The sequence below is a fragment of the Tachypleus tridentatus genome, chromosome 2 (assembly GCF_004210375.1).
Source record: "Tachypleus tridentatus isolate NWPU-2018 chromosome 2, ASM421037v1, whole genome shotgun sequence".
Lineage (NCBI taxonomy): Eukaryota > Metazoa > Arthropoda > Merostomata > Xiphosura > Limulidae > Tachypleus > Tachypleus tridentatus.
Genome location: NC_134826.1, coordinates 33142413 through 33156089, shown reverse-complemented (window position 1 = coordinate 33156089; position 13677 = coordinate 33142413). Strand labels below are relative to the sequence as shown.

The 13677-nt window shown below is 29.6% G+C and overlaps 1 protein-coding gene across 1 annotated transcript in view; it reads right to left on the bottom strand.

Annotated features, from left to right (window-relative positions):
- Positions 1 to 13677, bottom strand: part of LOC143245469 (general transcription factor 3C polypeptide 3-like) — a 124615-nt gene that overhangs the window by 52968 nt on the left and 57970 nt on the right. Inside the window, exons 13-14 of the mRNA XM_076491829.1 lie at positions 10107 to 10194; positions 5979 to 6125 (exon numbers count right to left, since the gene is read on the bottom strand). Of these exons, the coding sequence (XP_076347944.1) occupies positions 5979 to 6125; positions 10107 to 10194 (235 nt within the window). The remainder of the gene's footprint in view (positions 1 to 5978; positions 6126 to 10106; positions 10195 to 13677) is intronic.

Here is a 13677-nt window from a genome sequence, read left to right as displayed (position 1 = left end):
TTCTTCCAATAAGTACAAATTTCAACATAAATTGCTCTCAATAAAATCATTATTGTTCAGAAAAACAATTACAGAGCAACCAACCCCTCTTTCTATACCCACACTTCACTTCCTCTCTTTCGGGATTTGTTAATAGTTCACTCTTACATTTAATTCTATATTATCTATAACCAACAGAAAAATCAAAGTTTTCATCTATTAAATTATATATTATATAACTTTATATTCTGAATGGAGAAGTGTCAATTTTACTGTTAGGAAAAATAATGATTACCTTGGATGATTTTGTAATGGTTCTTGTTAAATAGTTAGGGGAAATTGTCTACATTTTGCAAATAAAATATAAAGTTTTACCAAAAACAAACACTTGAAATGTATTTAGGAGGTTTTAGAAATTATACAAATCAAATCTGAGATTTTTGAGATAATGAAAAGTATTTTTAATCTTGAGATGAAAATCACTTTGCACACTGACTACTCAACACAAATACTGGATATACTCAAGTAAAAGTTTTTTAGTTTATTTAAAATACCTCACTAAAAAATAGGAATTTTTGTGTGTGAAGACTTGTAATGTTTACTAAAAGTCTGTCAAATTTTGTAAAGGTAGACATATTATTTTAAAAGTTAGTACTAAATTTATGAAGAACTTATATGAGTAGAAACACATGTAATCACTCCAATCAACTGAGCTCGTGTTGAGAGAGTTAAAATTATTAAAAAGTTCATATTTCACTGACATTTAACAGACAAAAATTTGTATGTGAAGATATGACATAATACAGCACTAAAGGACAACACTGGACCTTTAGGTCTAGCTAGGCTGTTGTACTTACTAAATTACACTAAACCCTGAAAAAGTAAATAAAAACACTAAAGTTAGCCCTCAGTAGTCAAATATTTATCAAGCTTCTCCACAAGTTAACTTCAACCCCACCATCCAAAGGCCAACCACCAGGATAGAAAAATAAAGCTGTCTTAACCAAAAATGACTTCTTCCTAAGGTTAAATGGAAATTTCCAGAACTAAGCCTTCCAAACTACACCACAGCTTCCTGCTCATGTATACAATCAATACAGATCACAAGCCAGATTCACTCTGCTAGTAACTGCTGCACTTAATTGTAATAAATGTTTTCATTACATACATAATTTTGTTTAAAACTGTTATGTGTGTTAGCTGAAAAGTTTAGTTCTTTAATGTAAATTAATTCAATTGGAAAAATATTTCCAAATATCTCTAAGTGAGTGTGCTAAATACATTTGTTAATTTTTCATGAGTATTTTATGTTTAAGGAAATGTATTACAAAATGGAAAACTGAAATAGGCAGTGAAAACATTCAGACACAAGTTTTGTGCTCAAACATTAACACCTCTATTTTTATTAGGAAAAATAAAAAATGTAAATGAGAATTCTTTATAATGGCATAACTAAGATTAAGCAACTTTAATGTTTCATTGGAAAACAGGTCATTAAGAAGTAGTTAAAACAAAGCAAAGGTTTTTCTCAATTCTATTTTAAGCAATTGTGTTTTAGTGTTCTTCAAAAACAAATAAAAAAAAACAAGTCTTTATTTCCTATAAACTAGAGTTAAGTGAATTTAGGGTAGGCTTTGGGTTTAAGTTTGCTGCTGGAAGTCTCATGAAAGCTTTAAGGATAAATGAATTGTCAGAAAACCTCAGTAGTTTAATACATTTATTCAAGCCTGTAGTCTTCAAAAATATTTTACTTGTTAATTTATTAGAGAATTATTTTAAAAATAATTGCCCCATAATAGTTGTTAGTGACATTTCATCTCACATTTACCTAGTTCAAGGAAACAGATCTAAATTTTTATTTGAAGTAACAACAGCTTTCAGTAATATAATACTTAAACTTGTATGGTTTATTTTCCATTTGATTTTAACAGCTAACTTGAAATTCTTTTTCAAGAGCTTAAATATGATTAAACCAAATTTCTATAATCTGTAAGTTGGATTCAACTGAAATTTGTGGCTGGTTTAAGAAGGCATGTATGAGAAGAATGCTTTTTATTCTTATGGTATAACTTAAAGCAACAATTAATTCCCTACATGTTCCAAAATTATACAGGGTAGCCCAAAAATATTTTTCCTATTTGAAAATTAAATAATTAACTAATTAATGAAATACAACCACAAAGTTATCAAAATCTTGTAGCCCAAACAGTTTTTACTGACATGACAATAGCCTTCTAGTGGGGCTCAGCTCATCTAACAGATATTTGATTTCAGTCCATGTTTATTGCAAAATGTCCACAGTTACAGTGGTGTGTGTTATCCTGGTATTGTTATCAAAATAATGTTCTTAGTATAGCCCAAACTTACTTGTTGTGTTAGTAACTGTAGTACAGTATAATTACAAATGCTGACTTGGTCTCTGCAAGTCAAATAATGCACCAAACCTTTTCTCACACAGTTGCTACATCACAGGGTACTATTCACTGAAGAGAATAAAAAAAAACCTCACAATAAAAACTGTTTGAGTCAGAGCTACAAGATGTTAAAAACTACATGGTTGTATTTCTTTAGTTATTTAATTATTAAATTTTAAATTAGGAATGATAATTTTGGGTAACCCTGTATTTATATGTAAACATAGCACTTTAGAAACTGGAGAATAAAACATTGTTTTTAAATAAATGGCATGAGATAAAACAGGCAATTTAAGCTTTATATTAAATTACTAGAATAAAAAGAGTGAAAACTAATATTAAATATTAAGATCAGTATTACAAAATGTGTGTTGAGAGCTTGCATATGAAATCAATAGCAATACAACACTATATTAACCATATTTAGACATACATAAAATACTGCAAAAAATAAGAAGATAAATTTAAAACAGTTTTAAAATTGGAGTTTTTACACTAAATTTTAAGGAAGAAATTTTACTTAAACAGGCATGATGTTTCAATTACTGGTGCAATCATTTTGAAGGAAATATATAAACCTTTCTTTTCAGCCATCTGTACTTGAGAATCACCACACTAACAAATGAAACATAAGTGTCAATAAAAGTTATTCCTCAAAACCTACTGTAAAAACTGTAACTTATAAAAATGTTCATAATTAATGATTAGTCAGATACAACCAAATTTATCACAGCTTTACATTCCTTTTGTATGCACTTGTAATCAGGTATCTACAGAATTTCACACAATCTACTCAAGGGCAGAGCCTTTGAGAGGAGGGGGAACAAATGAAATGTAGTTATGCCATAAAGCTCACAAAATGCACCTTTAGGTTGTATCTTCCTTTAAACTTAATTGCTGGCTTTGCTTTACATATAGATGTTTGGTAGATTAACTGCAACTGAAATAACTTGAGTAATAATTAATATATAATTGTTACTTTATACATTTAATAGATATATGTTATTACTTTAAAGTTTTTACACTTATACTGTTAGTGAAAAATGGTTGCTGCTATAATTCTGCCTTCTTTATGACCTTGTTGCTGTATTAACTTAGGATCTTTTTTAAGTTCTTAAAGCTGTTAAATAGAGAGAGAATAGAGCAAAGATGCTTGTCCATGGGCCCCTGCTTGCTCTTAATGCTTCTGCTCAAGGGTTATATGCACCAGCTCTCCCTATTTTTGAATTTTAACACAACAGGAAAGGCAGCTGGTCAACAATACCCACCAATAACATGTAAGCTAATGTAGTCAAATAATGGGATATGAACATCACTCCTATAAAGCATCCATTACTTCAAAGTGCAGAGCTCAATTTCATTTTGCTGGTAACAGGATAAAAAATACAGAGCTTGGGGCCCACCATCTAAATCACTAACCACAGGCCCAAATATTTTAAACAGAGCTTTATATCAGTTATGATAATCAATGTTACATAATTTAATTTTGAATTAATCATTATTAAGTTATTACCTATCATTTCATAAATAGTAACATATTCATTTTAGACTTCATTTTTCAATCACAAACAGAACTAATTATATGCAATTTTAAACTGTAATTTTGTACTTATGTATATAACAAAATACAATAAACCTTCTACTATAGGTGGATAGATTCCATTCAGCCCCTATTCCCACAAGTAACCACAAAGAAGTTGTACTGTTATTTTTAAAATGTAAACACATCTTCACAAAATGTTGCAGATTATCAGTAAATATCGTAAGCCATTTACATAACAAGTATCAGATTTTTTAAATTATTTATTTGTGCATTTTTTTAATTTTCTAATGTTGACAATCCAACATGAAATAATTTTGATTTTAAGATTAAAAACACTTTTAAGCATTAGAAAATTGACAAATTTCACATGCAAAATTTCTATAACCCTAATATCCTTCAGGTAATTATCATGTGTTTTTTTTTTTTTTAAACTTTATATTTTATCTGTCATTTTCATGACTGTATTTCTGTATGGATTTCATCAATTCAACCAATCTCATAATTACCATAGAAAAATAATAAATAGATATAAATTATGTATGCTTTTGTTGTTCTAGAATAGGGGTTCCCAACCGGTGGGTCGCGACCCCCCAAGGGGTTGCAAAGCATTGGCAGGGGGGTCACAAAGCCTTGGCAGGGGAGTCGCGAAGCCTTGGCAGAGGAATCGCATAGCCTTGTTAGAAGTTGCTTGGGATAACATTAATTTTATTTCATCAATTACATTTTCATGTTCGCGAGTGCAAAAAGGTTGGGAACCCCTGTTCTAGAATTACTACAGATAACATCACTTTTACTTTATTGACCTTTCAACAGTATCTTGTTAGTACAACAGAAGCTGAATAATGAAGCACACATGCACTAAATGTTATCATATCCAGTAACATAAAACTGACCTTTACAAAGTGACCTGTCTTGGCGATGTTATAGTGGACTAGTATTTGATAAAATTAACTTACAGTTCAATTACTATATGTTTATATATATATTATTACTATTTACAAAAAAATTTTAAACAAATTTTTCTTAAAACATAGAACAGTGCATAGATAAGTAGAGCAAACAATTATATCTCCTAGTTACAATGACTTTGTACTAGTTTACTGCTTGCCATAGGTTGCTTAGCCTTATATGATTTTGCATGTGAATATAAAACAATTTTTTAGGTTTTATATATGCATTTTGAAGCAACAAAAAATCAAATTACTGCATAAATACCACAGAATTCTACTATAATTTATTATGCTCACTAAACAGGCTCTACTTAAGTAAAACAAAATATGAATTTTTGAACTCAATAATGTCTTACCTTACTAATAGAGATTTACCATAAATAAACAAGATTTCCAATGTAAATACTTTCCAGTGGCTCAGAGAATCATTTGGGGAACATCCTATGCTTTAAATTGATTATTCATACATCACAGACAGAAGTAGGATACAATAAGCCAATATTTCAAAAGATAGAAAAAAGTGTGTGGGACAACTGTTTGATTCATTAAATGTAGCAATATCACAGCAAATAGAAAAGAAATAGGAAGTTCTTATTTTATATTCTAGCTTGTCAATATGTATAATTTAGTTCTCAAGTCATACAGAACTTTGATGTATCTGAACATCTTAAACATCTAATCTGCTGTATTTAACATACCACTACATGCAAAATTCAACATTTAAGACTTTTTTTTTAAACATTTAGTTTTGAAATAAGAAATTAACTAATGTGTATTATTAAAATTTGAATTACAAACTATAATTTGATACCAAACTCATGGACATACATTCATACAATAATAATTAAATAAAATTTTAAATATAATAGTCTACAAATGTGATGACATGCCCTATAGACACCTGAGCATAGAAAAACAAATCAGATCCATCTCAGTAGGAGTAATCCTCCAAGTTTCATATTTATGACTTAATGCAGAGAATTTTAAAGACTCACTACCAAAAATATCAGTAAATCTATTTAACAGAAAAAAAAAAACAATAAAAATCTTAATATCCTAGACTGACAAAACAAAACAGAACATTATATTCACCAAATTGTAATTCTGTGAAGTTACAAGAATTGAGAGAAAAGTCAAAGCTTCAGTAAACTCTTCAATATCCATGTATGCTTCTGCAACATCCAGATATAGATCACCCATTGTTTCAGGACTTTCTTCCAGAAGTGGTTGAACTAATGTCTATTCATTTAAAGTAATAAAAAGTAATTTTTTGAATACAGTGTTGTAAATTTAACCATATTAAATCAAAGCATCGTATACTTTATTAACTCAACCTCTATCTTACATTTTCTCCTGTATATCAAAATCCAATGTTTATTTTAAACAGACAAACTTTCCTCAAAATTTTTTTTTATATTCTCATTTCCATGAATGTACCACACATTTCATAAAGTACTATCATTATTATGTTTACTATATTTATCATATAAAATACCAAAATAAAAGCAACTGAGCAATTAAGGCTTCAAGTCTCCTTTAATTAATACAGTTAAGCACATCAGACACATCAGGCTATTTTTAATTTGAGATGCTATTCTGAAAAAAAACACATTAAAAATACTTCATTTTAGAACATAACTTTTAAAATGTTTGATCATAACGTTTGATTTCATAGATCTACAATGATATTAATTAAAATTTTTAATCTGATATATACACTTGTCACTACTTTCAGCTATAAATTGTAAAAACCACCACAGGAACTGACATACTCAGTGGCAACCTACAATCTGAATCTTTCAAAATGGCTATAGGTTAAATTAGTATAAAATATTTTTGCTATTAATAATAATAATTCTTGGTCAAAATCAAATTTATATGTAATAAACAAACTTTGTTTTCAATACATTACATGTTCTTTTATTTATGTGCAATGCCTGAATACAATACATCAATCAATGAATAAGGATTTCAGTCACCAAAATATTTTGTCATTACCTACTATACTCTCTAAATTTAAGCTTTCTACCCTTCCCTTACCTTCACTAATTCTTCTCAGTACAAAACCTTAAATTACTTTTTACATCACTTAATTCATTTTACATTGATTTAAATCATTTATAGCTTCTTCTAGCCAACTGTATTTACACTTTGCATGTGACTACTGTGATAGCTGATTATTATTATTAGTTGTTCATTAACACATTGGCTGCCATGAGACCTGCTGGCAGGTCACACCTAACTTGTACTGATGTGCCGCATGACCTGCTCCTGGTCCATGCCACATATTAAGTTCAATTGTAATGTTCTCCATGGCATGTAGTGTAAAGTCATTTACAACACCATATGGCACATCAGGTATGTCTCATCTTTAACCACTAATAATTTTCCCATCATAAATTTACTTCAAAAAATGCATTGAAATAAATTATACCTCAAACTTTAAATAATTGTCTCCTTTTTTTCAAAGTCCACTTTTTGGCAAGACAAATTATTCTTATCTCTGTTAAACTATGAAATTATCTTTAAATTATCACTCATTATGGCTAATCACTCACGCTTTCTAATTTTTAATGTCTGAACTTTCACTCGGTTTGGTTTGTTTTGAATTTCATGCAAAGCTACACAAGGGCTATCTGCACTAACCATCCCAATTTAACAGTGCAAGACCAGAGGGAAGTAAACTAATCACCACCACTCTTTCCAACTCTTGGGCTTCACTTTTTGCTAATAAATTGTGGGATGGACTGTCACTTTATAATGCCCCATGGCTGAAAGGGCAAGGATGCTTGGAGTGACAGGGATTTAAACCCACAACCCCTGATTGAGTGTCAAGCATCCTGGACTATTTCTGTGTGAAAAATGTGGAAAAAGTTAAATTTTACTTTCAATCATAAAATACTTTTCATTCTTTTTTTACAAATCATTCTAAGCAAAGAGCAAGATTCTCTTCATGCATTAAAACAGGTATTCCTTTTCTTACATTTTTGTCATTGCCTTGACCCTGCCAATGCTCTTTTTCAATTCTGCATAGCATCCTGTACATTGTTTGTGTATTCTTTTATTTCTGTTGTCCTTAATTTCATAATTTTTTAGTGTGTGTTTAGTGAATGAATCCTTGTGTTGAGGAATTTGTTCTTAACATAATGCTTCGATGATAGATTATCTGACTTGGTTAATTTGTTCACCTTTTTTTGAACTTCTTTATAGATTATAAGTGCATTTATAACAGAAGTGTTTGGAAGAAACTTAAATGCAACTTTATGAAACCATCAAACAGTTTTTTTCAGATGCAAGAAGTAGCTTGCCATTTGATCTCAAACATCTATTTCTGCTTTGCAGAATTATATGCAATTATCATTCCTAGCTTCACTATTTCTTTGTTGTTGCAGCTTTTATTTCCAGAACTTATTGCCTTTAAGTCACATTTCATTGAAAGCATAAGGATTTCCCATTTGACTTTCCATTTTACAACATCTATTCTATCATTGTCTTTACCACTATTGATTTAATCTTTTTCAGCTTTGTTGTCGTTATAACTTTTGGATTACCCTTTCAATATTTGTGAAGAGTTCCAAGAACATACATCCGCTGTTCCAGTAATGTCTTTGCCAGCAAGACAAAAAGATAATAATTATCTGTAGCAGCAGTTCTTCCTTTCTTCAAGTACTGTTCTGCAAGATCTACTACTATTTGAACACAAGGCACCAATTATTCAGTTGGTCTACCTCATTGTCCAGAATCTCCTTTCCCGATGTACACACACCTGGTGTATGTGATTATATTATAATGGAAGATAATTTTCTTACTAAATATAAACAAACACTTTTATAAGGGCAGAAAAATTCTAAAAAATCTATAACAAAGTTGTTTGTAGGCAAGGCTTCTCAGAGATGGGCAGAAATGCAAATTTGAACATTTTTCTTTGCAAATATTTTTTAGTAAAAAATTGTCATAGTAGTTGAAATTATTAGTTTCAGTTAAATTCTAAAATCTCAGATGCAAGTGAGCATATCTGAAAATTGTTCACCAGCCCAGGATTAAATCTCTTAACTGGGTCCTTAATGGAATTTACTTCTCTTACACACTATTTGATTAAACAACAGAGCCTTCGCCCTGAAAGAATCATCCCTTAAACAGCAAACATCATCAATTGATGATGCTATCTGAAACATCCCTGCTGTTTTTATGGGTTACTTGAATTAGTTCAAATTAAAGCTCATTTAGTAAGATTGTGTTTCACTCAGAGATAAAGCTATGGAGTACTTATACCACTCACCATTAAAAGTAATTGTTCAGCATTTCAGTCATGCTGAGAGCTGATCAACAATAACACCCAGTAAATTTACATTTTTATTCTTTAAGTTACATTACATTTTGAAATGTGAATAACAGTGTTATTAGTTTCTGACAATTCCTAATCATATCTTGCTTGCAAAATAAAATTTAGCATCAACATTATTCATGCCTGTTCTTTTGTCATTTCAAAAGAGAATATTGAGCTTTGTCCACATGCACAGCACCTCAAATAGAGGGAAATGAATGCTCAGAGAGACACCACAGTTTGCAATATAGGTACAGTATTACACATTCATTTGTGCATTTTTCTTTAAGTATCATTGATTAAAAGTCATGGTATTGCTATGATCTAGTGCTTCATGCCACAAGATGTGTTCTCTTGTTTCCAACTTAAACTGTAGCTCAGTAAGTATTTTTATATTTATAAGCTGTAAGCTAGCTTCCAAGAAGAATAAAAGCCAAAATATCAGCTAATAAAGGAAAAAAAAATGTTTCTTGATTTACTATAAATCAAATACTTTTGAATATTAAAAAAAATATTTTTAACTTATTTAAAACTCTGATTAAATAACCTAACAAATGGTACATACATCAAATTACCATCCTGAAAGCATTTAAAAAAATTGATGTTAGGCTGTGAGTATTGTGGAGATAAAATTAAGCCCATGTGGATAACATACTGGATAATAACAGTTTGTTAATAATTCATTAGGTAATCAACTTTCAAAATAGACTGCTGAAACATTTAACAGAAACTAAATATTTTTCTCCTGAAAATAAAAAAAAATAACTTTCCCAGCTACAAGTGATGTAGAAGAAATCAAATGCATATCTACAGTCAAATTGTATCTACATCACCATTTCATAAAAATTGTCAAAGTAACTAGTTATACATATAAATAAATGGAAAAAATAACTTACCTTTATTAAACTCAAAGCTTTGACATGTATTAAACAAACTGCCAGCTTAATGCGAAGGTCAATAGGTAAAAGTTCTGGAATTATACATCTATAAGAAAAAACAATATACAAAATAATCAAAACTTGATAAAAGTATGACTACCTTAATTGACAACAAAGCAATTAGAAAATAACAATGATAGCATGAAACAAAATTGCACTTGAACAAAATAAGAAATATCTGTTATAGTTAATAAGAAATACATTTCAAAAGAATTGTGAAAAAAAAATTAGTAATTTTAACCAAAAATTAAATTATAAAAGTAGAGGTAAGAAAATACAATTACTTTTACCATAACTATAATCTATGTTAAACATCAGATGGATATGACTATAAAAACTTTGGGTGCACAATATGTTTATAGGACAAATTTTGAAAAGTATGACAGTGTACAACGGAAACTCTAAAACAAAATATTCAAGAAAAGCATGTCACAACCTTTTAGAGCTACCTTCAAAATTTAATTAAACTACATCATTATTACAGTGTATCAAAAACTTGATACCAAAATGTAGTTAAAATATCCTATTATCATAAGTTTCAAATTATTAATTTTATAATGAAATATTTTTAAATCTTCAATTCCTGCTAGTATTACATTTATAAATTTTGCACTCTTAAGTTTATTCTTTCATTTATTTACTACATCTCTGTGAATTACAGCATAATTGTTATAGCATTCTATCTTGTTTGTTTGTTAAGAATAAGCTCTGTAAAGCCATAACCTAAAAAAATCAACTTATTTGCCACACGAGTCTGTTATATCCTCTCTTCACAAATTGTCAATAGTTCTTTCTGGCATTTAGTACTATATAACTTATACCCGACATAAAATCAAGCTTCAATCTATCAAATGATGTATGTTGTTTACTGTACAAAGAACTGTCTATTTACCTTCCAATTCAAACGTTTTCACATAGGAAACAGTCATAAGCCAAAATGAATTTTTAACAGTTCTTATTACACAATGGAAAGCCAGGAAAGCTATGATACTGCTTTGTACAAGTTATTACTCTGTATATTTATCTTTATAATTTAATTAAACAAAAATTATGTAGTGTATTAGAATCCAAAGCATAAAAAAAGAAGGCTCAAGCTTCATCAACATTCCATAGTAAAGACAAAAAAGTCTCCAGGAAGTATTACATTTCTTGTTTTTGATATGTATTATTTATTCATAATTATAAAAGTAACTTAAATGTAAAAAATATACACTTGTTTGATTAGACAATGCTTAATGTGGTAATATACAGAAAAATAAAAAAACAAAAAAACTTTTCCATAAAATATGCTCATGAACAGCTCACTAACGGCTCATGTATTATGCAATTCAAACAGTAATGTCAGCTTCATGATTGCCAAGTCACTTAAACTTTTGTGACAAGATTATCAGTTACACATAGTTCAAAGAGCAATAAAATTCAAATAAAAACAGATATACACTTTTAAGAACTTTAAGCTATTTAAGGTAGACAACTGTAGTTTCCTGTTACAATATGCAGTCATTACAAGAAAAATAGTAATTTTAAATTTTGTATTTCTTACAGTAATTACAAGATCAGTCAAACTGACTGAATGCATATACAATCCAGACCTGCATACCAGTCAATGAGATACAGTGGTCAATCTTTAACTACATTATGATAGGTCACATGTCTCGGGCCATATCATCATGTTTGTTGAAATGCATTCAAAATTTTATTGAACTACTATTTTAGGAATTTATGTCAATAAGTTTAGGTATCAAATTGTAGATTAAAATTCATATTTTTGTATATTGGTTTTTCTTAACTTCAAAGTAAATATTAAAATAATAGACCTTAAAATTAAATTTTGTGTCACATGGTATGATGAACAAAGCATTGATTACATTAAATCTTTGTGATGTCAAAACTCTAAATCTATAGGTTCATAGAAATTAAAAGCTCAAATTACCAATATTGAAAATATAAAATAAGAACCTCATTTTTTTATTTTATTTGTTGAGGTATGACCTATGTACTTCTTCAAATATAATGGCCCCACTCACCTCATTCCATAGGCACTTCCTCAGGTATTATAAAGTGCTTGAAAGCCATTTCATTCTTTTGAATAGAGATTTCAAGATAGATTATGTCTTTATTCTGCTTTAAATTACATATATTTTTTAAACTACACACAGCTTAGTTACTAAGCTTGATAAACTATAGTGAAATTCTGTGGTATCAGTGTAGTTATTTATACATTTCAATAGCAAAAAAAATCATATGTAACACCTGATAAAAGTTACTTCATTTCACATTCTTCTTGTTTGTTTTGTATTTTGTGCAAAGCTACATAAGGGCTATCTGCACTACCCATCCCTAATTTAGAAGTGTAAAACTAGAGGGAAAGCAACTAGTCGTCATCACTCACTGCCAACTCTTAGACTACTCTTTTACCAACAAATAGTGGGATTTACTGTCACATTATAGCATCTTCATGGCTGAAAGGGCAAGCGTGTTTGGTGTGTTGGAGATACGTACCAGCAAGCCTCAGACTGCAAGTCGAGCACCCTAACTACCTGGCCATGCCAGGGTCTCATTTCCCATTCTCCATATGCAAAATTTGAAAAGGCTTAGCTAGATATGGCAAGCAGCATATGAGTACAAAGATTGTCATAACAAAAGTTTAACTGTTTACTTATTTACTTACTGTTCCATGTTTTAAGAAACTACTTTAAGAATTTATTTATAAATAGTAATAATCTATATACATATATAATGTATAATAATTAAAATGTAACTGTATTTTACCAAATACTTGACTACTAAAGCACAGGCAAGACAGATCACTGTAGAGACTAAAGGTAAGTTTTAGATTATTAAATATGGTAACAAGAGTACAAGTGCACCTTATCAATGCAAATACTATAGTGTTAGCCAGGTACAACTGGATAGTTAACATAATAAAACTAATAAATATATATAAGTGTATAACATTATGAGATTTAAGCCATTTAGACAAAACAATTGTGTTTTCATGTTATAATCTGTAGTCATTCTAGAATGAAAAAAGCTGTCAACAGCACTCACTGCCAACATTTCAGCTACTGCACTCAAACAGTGGGGTCTGATTTTTACTAAATATCCCCACAGCATAATTTGTTTTGCAATAATGGATCACAAATCATGGGACCTCAGGTCCACAGTATAGTACACAAGCCATTAAGTCATCTTGACCCATGTAGTTAAGAACAGATTGGAGAAAACTGTAAAGACACTTTATCAGACACTATCTAGTACAAAAAACTTTATGCATTTTTAGAACAAAGCTACACTTTAACCAGACCTAATCATTTATTATCTATGCAAGCATGTTAGAGTAACGAACTAGGATGAAACATTGCCAGTGTGTGATATGTCAAAGATTAAATGAGTAGAACTGAATATTATCTTCCATGTATATATAGTAATGAGTAGATAATTAGAACATGTGTACATGTTAAAAAGTAAAGAAACAGACCTAAACTGTTTTTCTAAGAGTATATGTTAAAGAGAAAGGAATTAGATC